Source organism: Hipposideros armiger, unplaced genomic scaffold (genome assembly GCF_001890085.2).
Source record: "Hipposideros armiger isolate ML-2016 unplaced genomic scaffold, ASM189008v1 scaffold_284, whole genome shotgun sequence".
NCBI lineage: Eukaryota > Metazoa > Chordata > Mammalia > Chiroptera > Hipposideridae > Hipposideros > Hipposideros armiger.
Genome location: NW_017731634.1, coordinates 1,785,917 through 1,803,249, shown reverse-complemented (window position 1 = coordinate 1,803,249; position 17,333 = coordinate 1,785,917). Strand labels below are relative to the sequence as shown.

The 17,333-nt window shown below is 64.9% G+C and overlaps 2 protein-coding genes across 5 annotated transcripts; one reads left to right on the top strand and one right to left on the bottom strand.

Moving 5' to 3' along the window:
* Positions 1-30: 30 nt before the first annotated feature.
* Positions 31-5,373, top strand: TAS1R3 (taste 1 receptor member 3). Of its 2 annotated transcripts, XM_019658540.1 has the most exons (7): positions 31-1,631; positions 1,726-2,026; positions 2,119-2,574; positions 2,698-2,898; positions 2,999-3,202; positions 3,334-3,454; positions 3,592-5,373. In XM_019658540.1, the coding sequence occupies exons 1-7, from the start codon at positions 1,447-1,449 to the stop codon at positions 4,554-4,556; spliced, it is 2,433 nt and encodes an 810-aa protein (XP_019514085.1). In that variant the 5' UTR covers positions 31-1,446; the 3' UTR covers positions 4,557-5,373. The 2 variants fall into 2 exon arrangements, with proteins under 2 accessions (XP_019514085.1, XP_019514084.1); XM_019658539.1 differs by having other exon boundaries at positions 2,119-2,898.
* Positions 5,374-5,397: 24 nt separating this feature from the next.
* On the bottom strand, positions 5,398-17,327 carry DVL1 (dishevelled segment polarity protein 1). 3 transcript variants are annotated; one of them, XM_019658538.1, is made up of 16 exons: positions 17,091-17,327; positions 12,008-12,077; positions 11,720-11,841; positions 11,352-11,455; positions 10,961-11,099; positions 10,296-10,389; positions 10,063-10,132; positions 9,716-9,855; positions 9,564-9,640; positions 9,424-9,491; positions 9,132-9,284; positions 8,514-8,645; positions 8,253-8,420; positions 7,950-8,156; positions 7,258-7,296; positions 6,654-6,744 (listed from the first exon to the last, which is right to left on the bottom strand). In XM_019658538.1, exons 1-15 carry the CDS (start codon positions 17,258-17,260, stop codon positions 7,286-7,288), a joined length of 1,725 nt encoding a protein of 574 aa, XP_019514083.1. In that variant the 5' UTR covers positions 17,261-17,327; the 3' UTR covers positions 6,654-6,744; positions 7,258-7,285. The 3 variants fall into 3 exon arrangements, with proteins under 3 accessions (XP_019514080.1, XP_019514082.1, XP_019514083.1); XM_019658535.1 differs by lacking the exon at positions 7,258-7,296 and having other exon boundaries at positions 5,398-6,744; XM_019658537.1 differs by lacking the exon at positions 7,258-7,296 and having other exon boundaries at positions 5,398-6,744; positions 9,207-9,284.
* Positions 17,328-17,333: the final 6 nt, after the last annotated feature.

The following is a 17,333-nucleotide window of genomic DNA, read 5'->3' as shown; positions in this document are numbered from 1 at the left end:
GGTCGTGCCCAGGCCACCATGGGGGGTGTGGCACTGCATGCCTGTCCTTGTGCTTGGTCCCCCCGGCCCCTGCTGAGGTCCACATGATTACCCCGTTTATAGGTGAGAAAACAGACACGAGTCACCCCAGGGGCTGGGTTGAAAGGACAGGTTTGGGTGGGGCCAACTACATGCCCTGTGGGAAGACACGCCCAGGCTGCAGCCAGGGGTGCAGGGGCTGCCCTGTGCACAAGAGTGGCCAGACAAACAGGGCACATGTCAGGAAGGGTCGTCTCACACTCCGCCGAATGTCAGACCCAAATAGCAGTGTCCATGCCAGGCTCTGCCTGCTGCTGCGTCCCATAACCAGCAGAGACCAGAGCCTGTGTGGTGCCAGCAAAGGCCGGTGACTAAAGAACTTGCCTGAGAGAACAGCCTGGGGTCCACACAGGCCAGAGAGCGAAGGCTGCACACAGCATGTGGGTGTCCCAAAGGTGTGTACAGTGTGGGCTCTCTACACAACAGTGGAGATGGACAAGCTCTGGGTCCCCAGGCCACCACCCTGTAAATGTCTGCTAGGCCTGCTGGGTTGATACACCCAGAGCCCCCACCCTGGGGCACCTGCGTCCTGGAGCATGGTGTACGGCAGGCCCCCAGCACCTGGAGGCAAAGCAGGAACTGCGGCCAGCTCCACTGCACACCTGCTGCCCCGGCTGCATTTGCTTACAGCCTCCTCTCCCTCCTTTACATGCAGGCCCAGCTGTGAGCTCTGCCCCCATAGGGAGGCACCTGCTGCGTTGGGCACAGTAGGGCACAACCAGCCACAGGGCTCCCGAAATTGCCAGGCCTCAGGCCTCTGGTGGAGAAATGGCCCAGACCCCCAAGGTCCGCTGTTCCCAGGCAGGCTGAGAGGCCACAGCCTCTGCCCCAGCTGCAGGATGAAGGCCAGGCTGGCCACTGGCCACTGTCATCCTGGCTGGTGTGCAGGCCTGTGGAACACCCCCTCAGTCTGCCCTTTGGGCCTGCAGATGGAGCCACTCCTGCAGTTCCCTCCTGACTGCTGACAGTGCCTCCCCAGGGCTGGAGAGAGGAGGGGTTCCTGTGCCTAGGCCCCAGGGCACTGGCACCTCCAAGCCCCTCCAGAGGCAGCTGGAGATCCCAGGAATGGGGTGGGTGCCGCAGGGCTTGGGCACAGGCAGGTAACAAGGTCATGGTCAGTGGCCGCTCAGAGCCTGCCTGCCCGGCTCACTGTTGGCCAGAGAGCCTGGTGGCATCAGGATAACAGAATCTGATGTGTGGAAACCTGTGGGCCTGGGAAAGCAAAGACATCTCCAGGGGCCCCCAGGCTTAGCAGGTGAGGACAGGTGAGGGTTTTGCTAAGCAAATCCTCCACCCCTCCCTGCCCCCGCTCACCATACCTGGGCTCCCCACCCAGCTTGCCAGCCCTGCCAGAAGCTGCTATCTGCCATGTCAGGTCTGGCTCTCCTGGGCCTCACGGCTCTCCTGGGCCTTGGGGTGGGGGCTCCGTTGTGCCTGTCCCGACAGCTCAGAATGCAAGGGGACTATGTGCTGGGCGGGCTCTTCCCCCTGGGCTTGGCTGAGGACACAGATCTTCGCAACAGGACACAACCAAGTACCATTCAATGCACCAGGTAGGATGCCCAGGGTGGCCAGGCTGAGGGTGGAGGTGGGGTGCTCCGGAGCTGGGATGAGGTGCTGGTCACCTGCAGCCCTGCGTGGCCCCAGGTTTTCATCACTTGGCCTGCTGTGGGCACTGGCTGTGAAGATGGCGGTGGAGGAGATCAACAGAGGGTCCACTCTGCTGCCTGGGCTGCGCCTGGGCTACGACCTCTTCAACTCATGCTCGGAGCCTGTGGTGGCCATGAAGCCCAGCCTCATGTTCATGGCGGAGGAGGGCGGTCATGACGTCGCTGCCTACTGTGACTACACTGGGTACCAGCCCCGTGTGCTGGCTGTCATCGGGCCCCACTCCTCCGAGCTTGCCTTTGTCACTGGCAAGTTCTTTGGCTTCTTCCTCATGCCCCAGGTGCGCCCCACCTCTGCTTGCGTCCCCCACCTCCCCAGCCCTGCCCACGGAAGCCCCCATGTCAGGATGCCCCCCCCACCCCCCCGCTGCAGGTGAGCTACGGTGCCAGCGCAGACAGGCTGAGCGACCGGGAGACATTCCCGTCCTTCTTCCGCACGGTGCCCAGCGACCGCGTGCAGGTGGCCGCCATGGTGGAGCTGCTGCAGGAGCTGCGCTGGAGCTGGGTGGCTGCCCTGGGCAGCGACGACACGTATGGCCGGCAGGGCCTGCGCCTTTTCTCCAGCCTGGCCAGCACGCGAGGCATCTGCATCGCGCATGAGGGCCTGGTGCCGCGCCGCGCCCCGCCCGCGCAGCTTGGCTCCTGGCAGGGGCTGCTGCGCCAGGTGAACCGCGCCAGTGTGCAGGTGGTGGTGCTGTTCTCCTCCGCCCGCGCCGCCCGCGCCCTCTTCAGCTACAGCATCCACAGCGGGCTCTCGCCCAAGGTGTGGGTGGCCAGTGAGGCCTGGGTGACCTCGGACCTGGTCACGACGCTACCCGGCATGGACCAGGTGGGCACTGTTCTCGGCTTCCTGCAGCGGGGCACCCCGATGCCTGCGTTCGCGTCCTATGTGCAGACCCGCCTGACCCTGGCTGCTGACCCTGCCTTCTGCGCCTCTCTGGACGCTGAGCAGCAGAGCCTGGAGGAGCACGTGGTGGGGCAACGCTGCCCCCAGTGCAACCACATCACGCTGGAGAACGTGTCCGCCAATCTGTTGCACCCCCAGCTCTTCGCCGCCTATGCGGCCGTATATGGTGTGGCCCAGGCCCTGCACAACACGCTACTGTGCACTGCCTCGGGCTGCCCAGGGCAGGAGCCCGTGCGGCCCTGGCAGGTGAGGCCCCTGCGTGTGCCCTGGGGGGACAGCAGTGGGGTGGGGGTTGGGCTGGAGGTCGTGTGCCCCACCCACCACCCACAGCTGGCACTGCTATCAGCTCCTAGAGAACATGTACAACCTGAGCTTCCAAGCGCACGGCCAGGCACTGCGGTTTGACACCAGCGGGAACGTGGACATGGATTATGACCTGAAGCTGTGGGTGTGGCAGGACCGGACGCCTGAGCTGCGCACTGTGGGTGCCTTCAATGGCCGCCTGCAGCTGCAGCTCTCCCAGATGTGGTGGCACACGCCCAGGAACGAGGTGAGTGCCGGGCTGTGTGTCCCCAGCTGCATATCGGCTCCCCCATGACCCCACCTGGGGGTGGGAGGGGGTTGTCCCTAGGTCCTGGGCAGATACACAACAGAGCCTGAGTCCTGAGGCTCCTGTGCCAGAAGCCAGTGTCCCAGTGCTCACGGGAGTGCAAGAAGGGCCAGGTGCGCCGTGTGAAGGGCTTCCACTCCTGTTGCTATGACTGTGTGGACTGCAAGGCAGGCAGCTACCTGCGCAACCCAGGTGAGCCCCTCCCAGGTGAGCTCCTTCCCTGGGGGCCTACTCAAGCTGCAATGTCAGGCGCACACAGCCTAAAGAGGGTCCCAGAGGGTCCTGGCTGGGAGGCCATTCCCTCAGTGCCCTTTCTCCTCCCACACCAGATGACCTCTTCTGCACCCAGTGTGACCAGGACCAGTGGTCCCCAGCCAGGAGCCTGCGCTGCTTCCCCCGCAGGCCCAAGTTCCTGGCATGGGGGGATCCGGCCGTGCTGCTGCTGCTTGCGCTGCTGGGCCTGGCTCTGGGCCTGGTGCTGACAGCCCTGGGGCTCTTCATCTGGCACCGGGACAGCCCGCTGGTTCTGGCCTCAGGCGGGCTGCGGGCCTGCTTTGGCCTGACCTGCCTGGGCCTCGTCTGCCTCAGTGTCCTCCTGTTCCCTGGCCGGCCCAGCCCTGCCAGCTGCCTGGCCCAGCAGCCACTGCTGCACCTCCCGCTCACCGGCTGCCTCAGCACACTCCTCCTGCAGGCGGCCGAGACCTTCGTGGAGTCGGAGCTGCCGTCGAGCTGGGCAGGTTGGCTGCGTGGCCACCTGCAGGGGCCCCGGACCTGGCTGGCAGTGCTGCTCGCCATGCTGGTGGAGATGGCACTGTGCGCCTGGTACCTGGTGGCCTTCTCACCAGAGGTGGTGACAGACTGGCAGGTGCTGCCCACAGAAGCGCTGGTGCACTGCCGTGTGCGCTCCTGGGTCAGCTTTGGCCTGGTGCATGTCACCAACGTCACACTGGCCTCCCTCTGCTTCCTGGGCACCTTCCTGGTGCAGACCCGGCCTGGCCGCTACAATGGCGCCCATGGCCTCACCTTTGCCATGCTGGCCTACTTCATCACCTGGGTCTCCTTTGTGCCCTTCTTTGCCAATGTGCCTGTGGCCTACCAGCCCGCTGTGCAAATGGGTGCCAGCCTCCTCTGTGCCCTGGGCATCCTGGTCACCTTCCACCTGCCCAGGTGCTACCTGCTGCTGTGGCGGCCAGAATGCAACACCCCCGAGTTCTTCCTGGCAGGGGATCCTAGCGGTGCCAGGGGGCAGAGTGGCAGTGGGGGTGAAGAGGAGACTCAGGGCAAAAGCGAGTGACCCTTGACCTGGTGACCTGACCAAGTGAGCTCAGACATAGTCAAGATGCCTCCAAACCAAGTCCCTATGCAGAGACCTGCAGACTGTGCCCAACTCTGCTGAGATTCTCACCTCTAGATCCTGATCCCAGGCGATCTGATGACCGTGGCCTGACAATGACCTCCAGGCCTGCAGTGTGCATGTGGGGGCTCAGCCCTGAGACCTTGCTACCTGGAGCCCCAGAGTCAAGCTCTGTCCTTGTCCTAGACAAGGTCTGCCTAGGGGCTGCAGCTGGGAAAAGGCCTCTAGAGGGCTACCCTGCAGCCCATGCTGAGCTCACACAAAGCTCCTAGCCAGGCCACTTGAAAGCCAAGCTGGGTGTCATTCAGCTGGCCGGCCATGCCTGGGTTTCCCCACCCAGCACCCCCTCCCATCATCATTGGAGTGGGAGGTTGGTGAGTGGGCTAGAGCTGCCCTGACCATGGGCCCCAGTGCAGGGCAGGCGCCTGCTCAGGGGGAAAGAGGCATCCAGCCTGCTCCCTCCCTGAGTGGGTAGAACTGAGTCAGCCCACAGCCAGCACCGCGGACAGAACCCAGGCAGGGTGGGGGGTCAGCACCAAGGCCAGCGCCAGCCACCAGGACCCCTGGATCCAGGAACCAGCACCACGGACAGAAGACTTCCCGCCAGGTCCTTGCCGGCAGGTGGCCAACACCGGGCTAGAGACTGAGCTGAGACCCAGAGGACAGCACCTGGCCAGTCCTGAGTCAGCTCTGGCCAGACCCTGGAAAAGCTGGACAGCCCCCATACCCCAATCTCCTAAGGCAGCTGGGCAGGAGAGAAGAGATACAGGCCACACGTTGGTCCCATAAAATTAAATGCTTTTTAGTGTTTAAAATAGCATTTCCACAGAAGCAGCTCTATTAACTATCCAGACGATACTCTGACTTGATCCAGTATCTACAGTGCAGACATGTGCAGGCCAGAGACACTGGGAAGGGAGCAGTGTGCAGGTGGGCAAGCACCTGAGGACAGCAAGGGAGAGCGGGCTGGCTGCCCCTCTCCCCCACACCCTCCCGCAGACCCGCCACAGCTGTCTGCATCTGTGCCTTCACCCCTCCCGCTGGCTGGAACAGGACCCTCCCACACACTTTCAGACACAAGCTGTCCCTGCACTCACTCAGACCCGGCGGTGGGGGGACATGCAAACTGCTCCAGCCAGGTGTGTGTGTGTGTGTGTGTGTGTGTGTGAGTAGGGGAAGGAGAGGGCTGGCTTGGCTACCACCTCCTCCAGAGGACACAGGCCAAGCAATAAATAAATAAATTATACCCCTACCATGGGCAGCCACAGAACGGCCCCGATTCCACCCCAGAGAAGCCCAGCCTGGGCAAGATGGGTGGGGCCCTAGAACTGGGTGACAAGTGGGGCCCAGGCCCAGCAGCCACCTCTCAGCTTGGTCTGGGGCCCTGTGTACAGCTCAGTGGTGACTGGGGGTCCCTGAGGCGCATGCCACGGGAGACAGGTCTGACCTGTCTGAGCAGAGACAGAAGCACCCTCACCAGGGTCTGCATGGAGACAGCTGCTCTGACCAGGAACAGACAGGCTGCTGAGCCCAGGCCAGGGTGGTCTGGGCTGCCTTCAGCCCCTCCCCTCTAGCCTGCTCCCACACTGTCCAGCCCCAGACCCCACAGCATGGCCCCTTGTGCACATGGAAGCACAGGCTGACCCAGGATGGCCACCGCTAAGGCAAGTGCCCTCCTGCGGGAATGGCAGGACCACTGGCTCCCCCACAGCCAGGTGGGGCTAAAGGCACGCTCTCCTCAGTCACATGATGTCCACGAAGAACTCACAGGGGTTCCCCATGGCCTTCTGGAAGGACTGGCGGCTTCCTGTCAGCTCCGGGGGGACAGTGGCCAGCTCCCGGACAGGAGGCCCCCCAGGCGGCCCGCCTACCACCGAATATGCCTTCGTCAGGGGGTGCAGTGGGGGGAGTCCTGGGGCGGCAGCCGAGGCCTGGCTGTGCGGACTGCTGCCGCGGCTGAGCTGGCTAGCCGGACGCTCCCGCCAGCTGTTTCCACCCACTCTGCTTGGGGCTGTGTGGTCTGACTCACTGCCACTGCCCCCAGCCCCAGCCCCCCGATGCTCCTCTCGGCCCAGGGCGCGCCGGCTGCTCCCGCCTGCACTCCGAGTGGACCCGCTGCTTTTGCTTCCTGGGGTGGAGAAGGGCAGAGAGGAATAGACGGTCAGTGCCAGGCCTTGCCTCTTCCAGGACAACTGACCACTGCGAGGGCACACAGGGGCAGAACCTGGTGTCCTGAGCTGGGCTGGGGTGGGAGGGGGCAGCCATGCAGACACGAGGGCAGGGCTGGCCCTCCCAGACACGCAGGAGCAGCTGCAGCAGGCCGGGAGCGGGGGGGAATAGTGGCAGGCAGGCAGGGACGCTCGGAGCCAGCTCGACGCCCCCACATCTCACCCCAAGGCCTGCACCGAGGGCCTGGTGTTGCAGCTGAGAAACTGAGGAACCCATGAAGGGCCCGTGTGCCGGCGCTCCTGTCGGCCATCCTGGGCCCCCCACCCAAAGACCCACCTTCCATTGGACCCCAGGGCCCTGGCCAACCACTCGGCTCAGCCCTGTCCTGGGTTCTCAGGAAGCGTTGGGAACCCGAGGACGCCGGCTGACTGGGGACATGCCGAGAGGGACACCGGGCAGGACCCTGGCTTACCGGCCCCGAGGTCCATTCCGCTAGTCCTTCAGTCTAAGGCTTGCTCAGCACAAAGCAAGGGATAGCATGAGTTACACAGCAGGCCCAGCCCAGCACCCATGCCCACCACCAGCCGGGCCTGTCCAGGGTCCACAGGCGCCCAGCACAGCTTCCCCTCGGGCACCGCTGCCCTCTGACCCGCTCTCCTGCCAGGTCCACTGGGCCAGCTGCCTGACCTGTCCCTAGACCCTGCGGGCAGACCCTGCGGGCACTCACCCACTATCCTCACTGACCCCACTCAGCCTTGGCCACTGCTTCTCCCCAGGGAGCCCCCCGGGCTCTCCTCTCAGCTCCCCACACATCCCAGTGTGAAGATACGGGCATCTGTGAAGCTGTGCCCCCCGGGCTCCCCACTGGGCTGCAGGTGCCGCATCCTGGGGCCCCTCTGCCACACCCCTGCCCCGGGTCACGACACCACCCTTTCCCACAGCATCTCCTGGCCTCTTGCCTCTGCCATGCCTGCAGCATCAGCCCCCCACAACCACCACAGCCGCCCCCTCAACCACTCACCACTTCCAACCAAAGGGAGCCACCCAGGGCCTGAGCACAGAGCAGGCAGGAGCGCACAGGGCGGGGGAGGGGGAGGGCGGAAGGCACACAGGGCAGAGCCAGGCGGTGGGGATGGCGGGGGGCCGGGCACCGCGGGTTCTCACCTTCACTCTGCTGACTGCCGGCACTGCCGCTGCCGTAGCTGAAGCCAGGGTCCTGGTATGCAGGCGGGAAGCAGGGCGGGGGCCCCGCGTACTGGTAGGGGTAGCCCTGGCCCAGGGCCCAGGGGGCGGCCGGGTGGGGCAGCGGGGCCAGCGTGTCCTGATCCGAGGCCCCACTGGAACCGCTGTTGAGGTTCAGGGCTGCGAGATCTGGCAGGAGGGGAGGGCAGGTGAGGGTGAGAGGAGGGCGAACGGGTCCCCCTGGGGCCCCCGCCCAGGGGCTCCCGCCCCACAATCCCCACTCACTGCTGCACAGGTCCCCAAAGACGTAGTAGCACTGCTCGGAGAAGGTGACCTTGTTCACCGTGTGCCGCAGGAAGCCCCGCTTCAGCATGCTGCTGGCGTACTTGCGTGCCTCCCGCCGCTCCTTGAAGCCGTCCACGTGGGTGTACAGCCAGTCCACCACGTCCGCCCCTGGCCAGAGGCCCGAGGCACGTGTCAGGCCCAGAGCCGCCACGGCCGCCGCCCGCGCCCCCAGCCCCGCCCCCGCCCCAGCTGGCCTCGCACCAATGACGGCATTGGCAATGGTGATCTTCAACCACATCCGGTCACGAATCTCCAGGCCAGAGTCCGGCAGCTGCATGACCCGGACCACAGCACCCATGTCACTCTTCACTGTCAGTGGCGCCTCCTCCAGCTCTGCAAGGCACGACCCTCCTCAGCCAGCAGTGGGAGGAGAGCTCAGGGCCGCTGACTGCTGTGCCCCCTCAGAAGCCGGGTGACTGCAACCCTCCCACCACTCGATGGAACTCAGGGCTGGGGGCCGGGGAGTGGGGTGACATTGGTCTTCCCCAACCAGACCTTGGGCCCAACCCAGGGTGAGGCCGCCCCCACCCGCAGCCCACCAGCTGGGGCTGTTAGTCGTGTTAGCAGCAGCCAAGCAGTAGGGGGCATAACAGAGTCCTGGGCAGGGACCCCAGGGCTGGCCAGCCCCCCAGGCACCTTCCACCCCCACCACACAGAAAGTGAGCACCCTGTCGGCACTGTGTCCGCACACATGGGCCTGGCAGCAGCATGAATGCTGAGGTTGGGATGGCCCTCAGGTGTGACCCTGCCGGGTGGGTACCTGGGCCTGGTCCTGGGCCCTGGTGCCTCAGTTCTCTAAACTCACGAGCTGCCACTTACGTGGAGCGCCGGGCACAGAGCTGGTTAGTGAGGAGGAGCTGGTGCGTGTGACGGCGCTGGAGCAGGGGCTCGTACCGTAGCGGGGCAGGGCTCCGGTCAGCGCCGCCGTGTGCGACAGCCAGGCGGCAGGGTCAATGGGCCGGACCGGGTCAGCTGGGCAGCCACCACGTGGCAACAGGTGGGTGGACAGGCAGTGGGGGAGGAAGTGGAGCACAAGGCACAGAGAAGAGAAGCCCTTCAGGCTGGGCTGGGGGCCCCCATCCCCCACCCACCAGCCCGTGGGGTCACTCACCCCTTGGGACGGTGAAGTAGCTCCGGGGGGTTGGGTCCCAGCACTTGGCCACAGTGAGACTGATGGGCCTGCAGTGGGGGAATGGGCAGGTCACACGGGTGAGGCCCCATGAGGCCCGCCCCCGGTCCCCCATGCCTCACCCCGTCTGGGACACGATCTCCCGCAGCACCCGCACAGCGTCGTCGTTGCTCATGTTCTCGAAGTTCACGTCGTTCACCTGTGGGGGGAGGGCTTTAGCCTGGCGGGCGGGGTGCGGGGCTCCCGGCCCCCCCGGGGCTCCCCCTGCCCACACCTGCAGCAGCATGTCCCCTGGCTCGATGCGGCCGTCCGCAGCCACAGCCCCGCCTTTCATGATGGAGCCGATGTAGATGCCACCGTCTCCCCGGTCGTTGCTCTGGCCCACAATGCTGATGCCCAGGAAGTGGTGCCTCTCTGTTGGGGGGTGAGGTGAGCAGCCCCGCCCAGGGCCCCCACCATGGAGGGACCCCACACCCCATGGAGAGACCCCACACCCCATGGAGGGACCCCACACGCCACGGAGGGACCCCACACCCCATGGAGAGAACCTACACCCCATGGGGGGACCCCACACCCCACAGAGGGACCCCCACCCCACCAGCGACCCCGCTGAAGTCTCACCCATGTTGAGGGTGACAGTGATGATGTTCAGGGACATGGTGGAGTCCGTGATGCTGCTGAAGGACGAGGCCTGTGGAGGGCCACCAGGTGAGGGGCTGCAGGCAGGGGCTGCGGGCGGGCGGGCGGGAGCGCGCGTCCAGCGACTAGCACAGGAAAGCGGCCGGCGAAGGGAGGGAGCCTGGGAGAGCGGGCGGGCGGGAGCGCAGACCCACCCATGTGCAGCCGCTACCTACGCGGTCCGTGTGCCGCATGCGCTGCTTCCGCCGTCGCCTCTTGTGCTTCCGGATGAGCCGGGAAGAGGTGCTCTGCTCGGTGGAGCTGCTCAGCCTGGGGACATGGAGTTGGGGGGCAGGCGAGAAGCTGCAGTGTGGAGGCGAGAAGGAGGTGCCCCCACCTCCTTCACACAATCAGGACACTGGCGTGCGGGCAGGTGACCAGAGGTGCTGTAGCCAGGCTGCCGCACCCCGGAAAGGCAGGGTCTAGGCACAGTTTGCTCAGGACGAGGCTCAGCTCCTGGTTGCGCACACACCCCACCCCGCACACATGACATGCAGCAAACCCCACACCTATAAGAGTCACTACTCTCAGGCAAACACAGACACAAACTCGGGGTAACCCAGCATGGCCAGCTGCACTGGCACACTCCTGGGTATAGCACGCACATGGACAGGCACACACGCACTTGTGCACACAACATGCACGCACACCTGTAACACCTGCACATGCACACATGCACACAATACACACCTGTGCACATATGCACATTGCCCCACCCTGGGTACATGCACATCTGTTCACACGCACACCCACAACATACACACGCCCACACACCCACTTGCACACATGGCCACACGCACACACATGCCCACATGCAATGCACACACCAATACACACGCACCGGCTCGTGTTGTCGTCCTCATCTGAGTCAATGAAGCTACTGGACTCAAGCTCACTGCTCAGCACGGTGGACGCACTGTCAGGGGGCAGCCCCAGGTCCCGCCGCCGGTCCCCCCTCGGGTGCCCGTTGGTCCGGGAGGCTGTGGGGACAGCAGGGAGGGGAGCCAACCATGGGGTTCCCTGGAGGTCATGGGCGGCCTGTGCATCCTCAAGCACCTGTTGACCTGGGAGCTGGCAGGGTGACCATGGGGTTGCTGGGGGTCACTGACGACCCCGGAAGTCGGGCCTGGGACCTGTTCCCAGAGACCCCCACTGGACTGGGGCAGTAACTCAGCACCAGCAAAGACCTGGGGTGGGCTGTGGGGCCCAGAGGTCTGGGCGCAGCCTCTTACCCTCCTCGCGGTTCCGGCGTCGGGCTCGCTCCCGCCGGTGGCTGACCGTGGACTCCGTGCCAGTCTCGTTGTCCATGCCGTCACGGCTGCTGGCCACATTTGGGCTATTCCAACAAGAAGGGCGTGGGTTGGGCAGGCCGGCCACCCCAACGCCTGGGATGCCCTCTCAGCTCCTCCCCTTCCCTTGCCTGATGAGATCCTGACTCTGCAGAGGCCCTCGTCCACCCATCTGTCCAGTCTGGGCCTCTCAGCCTGCCCTCTCTCTGACGAGCTCCTACTGACCATGGGTCCCTGCTCAGCTGCCCACCCCGACAGGTCTTGGCAGAGGCCCCTCAGGACCACCAGGCTCAGTCCCCCTGAGTTCTTACTGGAAAGAGGGGGGCCGGGAGTCCCCAATGCCACCCATCCGCTCAAGAGGTGGGGGTAGGTCTGTGTGGCCATCCGTGGCCTGAGACCCTGCGTCCGAGTGTGCACCCTCAGCCAGGACCAGCTGTGGAGGAGAACGGTGGCTCAGTGATGCCCAGCAGCCTCCAGGCCACCCCTCGCAGGGCGCCCAGGGCACAGCTGACCAGTCTGCTCCCACTTACACCCAGCGCCCCTGAGCCCAGCCCCGCCCCCCCGGCCAAGCGCCCTCTGCCAACGTCCCACAGGCTCACCCAGGAGACCACGCGGCCGTTGAAGCAGGGCAGCCTGGCATTATCGGCAGATATCTCCTCCTTCACCACCCTGCAGGCAGACACCACCATGAGACCACCCGCACTGGGGCCCACCCCCGCCAGTGGGCTCTGGCGATAAGACCCCCAACCCTCTTCTGGGGTGTGTGCCACACCAGGGCACCCAGCCACGTGCCCAGGAGTCAGTCTGTGTGGATGCCCCTGCCCAGCACATTCTCTTCCTGAGGACCCTCATCATCCTCCTGAGGACCTTCCCAGGGCCCGTCGATGGGGTCCAGACCCCCAACCCTCCAGCACTGTGGTGTCACTGCCTGTAGCACCCTATAACTTAAGTTCCACTTTGCTGTGTGCCCCACAGGGTGGATCTGTGGAGGGGGGGGGCTCAATCTGGCTCTGCACCACCCCCAGCCCAGAACAGGGCCTGCTCACGGCAGGCCTAAGCATAGATGCGAGGGCTGTCCGCCCCACAGACACAGGCAGACCAAGATGGCAGAGCACAGGGACGGACACACACACACGCTTCGAGGGCAGGCCACCTGCCCAGCCAAGGAGATGAGCAGACCCCCACGGGCTGCACCAGCTCCAATCAAGACCTAGGAGGACAGCTGGGACCCCTGAGAAGTCAGCCCCAGAGGTGTGTGAGCCCCCCGGCCACAACCCAGCGCAGCCCGTTTCTTAATGCTGCCCTGGTCAGGTGGGCTTGCGGGGTGGGGAAGGCAGGGTGCAGAGGCCCAGGGCTACCCTGACGGGGAAGGAGGCTGATGACTCTGGGGTCAGAAACAGCTGTGGGGGGGTCGAGGTCTCAGGTTCAAAAGGGTAAGGGGGGCAGCAGCAGCTTGGCTCACAGGAGCAGCCGGGGAGGGACTGTGGCCTCCTGGAGGCCCAGGGAGCAGGGCAGGCTGGGCAGGAACCTGCAGCAGGCGGGACCGTGACACCCTGACCCCTGGAGCCCAGTCCTGCCCAGCACAGCGGGATTTCCAAGCCTGAGATATGGGCCCAGCAGAGAAACGGAAGGCAGATCAGGCAGGAAGCAGCCTCAATTTGGCAGCACCCCACACTCCCAGCCAGTGAACGAGGCCTCAGTTCACCCAGTCCTCTGAAGGGGGCCTCAGAGTGGATGGAGGAGACAGGGCCAGCCTGGGGGAGGGGGCCCCCGCCAGGCTACTGCGGCAGTCTCTCAGACGCCTCCCAGGGCCAGCCCCATATGCACTGATAAGGTGGACACCCCAACTGGCAGAAAAGGTCGTCTCTCAGAGCCCCCGCTCCCCAGTGAGGGGCAGACCCCATGTCTGCACTACAGCCCTGCAGAGCTGAGGACACATGAGGTTATCACCACAGAAGACCTGGGGTGGCCGGGGACACCTGGGACTCTGCCAGCTGCAGCTGATAGTTGGGGAGCCCAGTGGGCCGAGAGCAACATCTGAGTGACGGCAACCACATAGCCCAGGTGACCCCACCTGTGGCCTCCCTGCCACACCCAAACTCTCTCACCCTTTCAGACACCCACAGGGGCCCAGAGAGGCAACCGCAGCTCCCATGCGACAGGGCCTGCCTGGCTCCCCCAGATGCCCAGGAGCATCTCAAGCCCCTGCTTCCCACCCAGCCAGAGCCTTGAGATGACCCGTCACCCAGGGCTGCCCAAGGTCGCTGAGCCCCCCAGGCAGGGCCCAGAGGTCCTGCTTCCCGGGCCTTCCCAGACTGAGGAACCCGCGTCCTACACCACACAACAGACCAGTCTGCCTTCCGCTGCGGGTAGGGGCAGGGGCACCACAGGCCCAGCCCAGCGAGGCCAGGACAGAGGGGATGGAGGAACAGGTGCCAGAGCCCCAGGACAAAGGGCACGGGCTCTCCTTGGGATGCGAGATGCTGCTCCCTTTTGGCCTGGGAGCCACAAGGAGGGACAAGGTCAGGCTGGGTGGGGACACGCCTCCAAACCACTCTGAGGCTCCCTCCTGGGCCAGCCTCACTGGGTGGGAGGGCAGACCTCGGGAGCAGTCTCCACTGACCCTCAGAGGAAGCCACCCAGGCACCTCTTGTGGCATCTTGCCCTGACCTCAGAATTCCTGGCAAGATTCCAGTTAACCTCAGACTTGTGGCCGCCCCGCCCCGCCCACCACCCCCGCAGACTCGCCCTGGTGAGGAATCCGCTCAGAGCAGGGCCCTTGGAGCTGAGCACAGCCCAGGGCCCAGGGCCCAGGAGGACCGGAGGGGTTCCCGAGGCCACAGGCCAGCCCTTCCCCGTGGGACAGCCCTAAGTGTGTCTCCAGAGGCAGAGGGTCCCCCCCCCCCCACAGCACAGCAGGGAGGTGGCAGAGGGAGCTGGCACACAACAGAAGAAGTGCTGTCCCCAAGCCCTCAGAGAGCCCTCTCCAGGCTCAGATGCTGCAGGCTCCAGGGCAACGGGGGCTCGGTCCTCCATGCCCTGCCACAGCTCTGGGGGGGACCAACACTTCCGGGAGCCACTGACCCCAGATGGCACAGCTGCGGAAGGCAGAGTGAGACTCAAGCGCCCGCCCCCTGCCCCACAATCCCCACCCGGCACCAGGCAGGGCCCAGAGTCCATGTGGACCAGAGATAGAGTGGCCTGGGCCACGGCCAGGAGAGCTAAGTGCCAAGGCCAGCCCGGCAGCCCTGGTAGAGAGGGCCATGAGCCCAACACCCTCACCTTCCACCTCACAGCCCGTGTGATGGGCCCAGGCCCTCCCTATGCCACCACTCACCAAGCCCACACTTGGCACCTCAGGGCCAGTCCACCACAGGCCCAGAGACCCTGCCCAGCTTTGCTGGGTCAGAACAGCCATGACCTGCATGGGAAAAGGGGGGGAAGAGGGTGCGCAGGACCCTCTACCCACTTGGCCAAACACACCGGCAGGGAGTGGGGCCTGGTCCAGCACACGTGGCCCTGGCCCCACTCTACGTGGCTCCACCACAGGCTCCCCCTTCCCTTACCAGGTGGTCAGCTGAGGCCAGGCCCAGAGGCTCCGGGAACTCAGGGCCCAGCCCACAGTGGGGTGGGGGTGGCTCGAGCAGGAGGCCCAGGCTCACAGCCCGTCTTCAGGGGGGAAGGGGGAACACTGCTGCAGCCCAGCGGGACCTGCCCTCCCTCCCCCCACCTCCACTCCGTCCACAAGGCCTCCAGCTCCCCTTTATGATAAAATATGAGTAATGGGTCACACCTCCCAGAGAGGATTTACCCCCACTGAATAAGTGACTGTAGGGTTAGAGCTTGGAGCTCTGCAGACAGATCTCAGGACAGGGGAGAAAGAAGGCAGCTGACAGGGGTCCTCTCCCACGTCCCTGAGGCCACCAGGCCACCAGCTAGAGATCCTGGGAGAAAATAAGATAAGCCTCCCCCGTTCTGTCTGCCACTGCGTCTTCCAGTGTCACCCCAATCCAACCCCTGTGCAGGCCCACCTGGACCTCGCAGCTGCCCACTGCCTCCCAGCCCCGTCCTGTTCCCTCCCACTTCCCTCGCCATTTCCAGGCAATCTAAAGAACTCCAGGCCTGTTCTAAGACCCAGAATGGCCTGTCCACCTGCCTCCTTGGCCAGGACACCCACAGACCCTGCAAACCCACCAACAGGCACAGCCTCCATTGGGAGTGCATGTAGGTGGGGGTCTTTGCAGCTCCTGGGCAGCCCACAGTGGCTAGTGGACACCGGAGAAGCAGCAGGCCTCTCAGGACGCACCCAGAGCATGGTCTGAGGGCAGCAGCCTGGGGGCTGGACACACATGTTGCCACACCACAAGCTCCTCACTGGCTTCTGTGTGTGACGGACAGCATGTGTGACTTCAGTAGTTTTTGTTAAATTAATAAACTAAGTTAAAAACAAGAGTCCCTTTTCACTCAGCTGATAATCACAGTCAAAGCAGCCCAGACCCAGAGGGCAGAGACTGCATGAGACAGCCCAGGAGGGCAGGGGAGGCGCTGGACCAGAGGCGCCCCCCCCCCCCAGTACAGAGCCCCACCTTCAGAGCCCCACCTTCAGAGCCCCACCTTCGGAGCCGGCAGGAAGGCCAGCCTGCCAGGGACACACCCTTCCCCCTGCCTCTCCTTGGTGGTGGGGGGCCCAAGGGAGTTCAGTTGTCCAAATGTCCCTCAGGTCCTTGACAGCTGCAGAGCAGCACCAGCCAGACCTGACCCGGGGCTGCCCAGGGCCCATGTAAACCACAGAATCCAGGAAATGGCCTCAATGTCAAAGTCCCAAGACTCAGCCACACACAAGGGCATGGGCTGCCTGAGGGCAGCCAGGCACACCTGCTCGGCCCTCTGGCTCCCCCTCCCCAGCATGGCAGTGACTGGGACTCAGGTTACCGGTGGCTGTGCTGGGTCAGGCCTTGAGCAGACAGCAGCGGCCTCCAGCTCTAGTGCTCGCAGTCCCCGAGGCCCAGCCCAGCGCAAGTGGGAAGTCCCCTCGGCAGGCAGCCACCACTCAGGCGGACCCAGAGAGACCCAGAGGCTGCTCCCAGGACCTCAGTGCTGTGTGGCAGCAGGGCAGGGGTGGGCGGAGTGACCCTTGACCTCTGCCCTGTCCTCAGAACCCTGGAGCTTCCAGAAACTTCTGCAGATCCCAGCAGACAGGTCTGTGCCCCTGTCCCACCTCATTTCCTCTTTTCCCCCCAAGCTAACTAGGGGACCCACTGGGTGTCTGGGACTCTGCCCCCACCCCTTCTCCAGTGACACTCCTCCGACTCCAGGCCCCATGAATCATAAGCCCTCCAGGGCGGTCTTAAGCACCTGACCTCCACAGGAAGGGGGAGGGCCCTGAGTCTGAAAGGTGCCCAGGTGGGACGGCAGGGTCGCTCTGGGACCCAGACCTTGACCCACAGGTTACGCACACTCGGGCAGGCACCTAACAGCAGGCCCAGAATGGGTGGAGAAGCCAGGGCACTCGCCAGACCACCGTCCACAACTCAGGCTGCTGGGGGCAGTCAGGGCCCATGCGTCCCTAGCTCAGCACGCAGACAGGTGGACAACACCACACCGGGGCACGAAGGCACGTCCCGGTCGCAGCCCCAGGATCCCTAAGGCCCTGCCCGCCTACGGGCCCCGCGGCCCACTGACCCGAAGTCCTGGTCCATGGACTTGAAGAAGAATTTGTAGGCGTGCACCGGCCGGTTGCTGAGCACGTTCTTGAAGTCGGCCAGCGTGACGCGCTCGGGCGCCACGGGCAGCTTGACCAGGTACGGCGTCTCCTCCTCGTCCATGTGATAGATGATCTTGGTCTCCGCCATGGCGCGGCGACGGCGGCGGGCGCGGGGCCTGCGCGGCGCTCAGGCCCGGCCCGGGGCTCGGACGCGGGCGCCT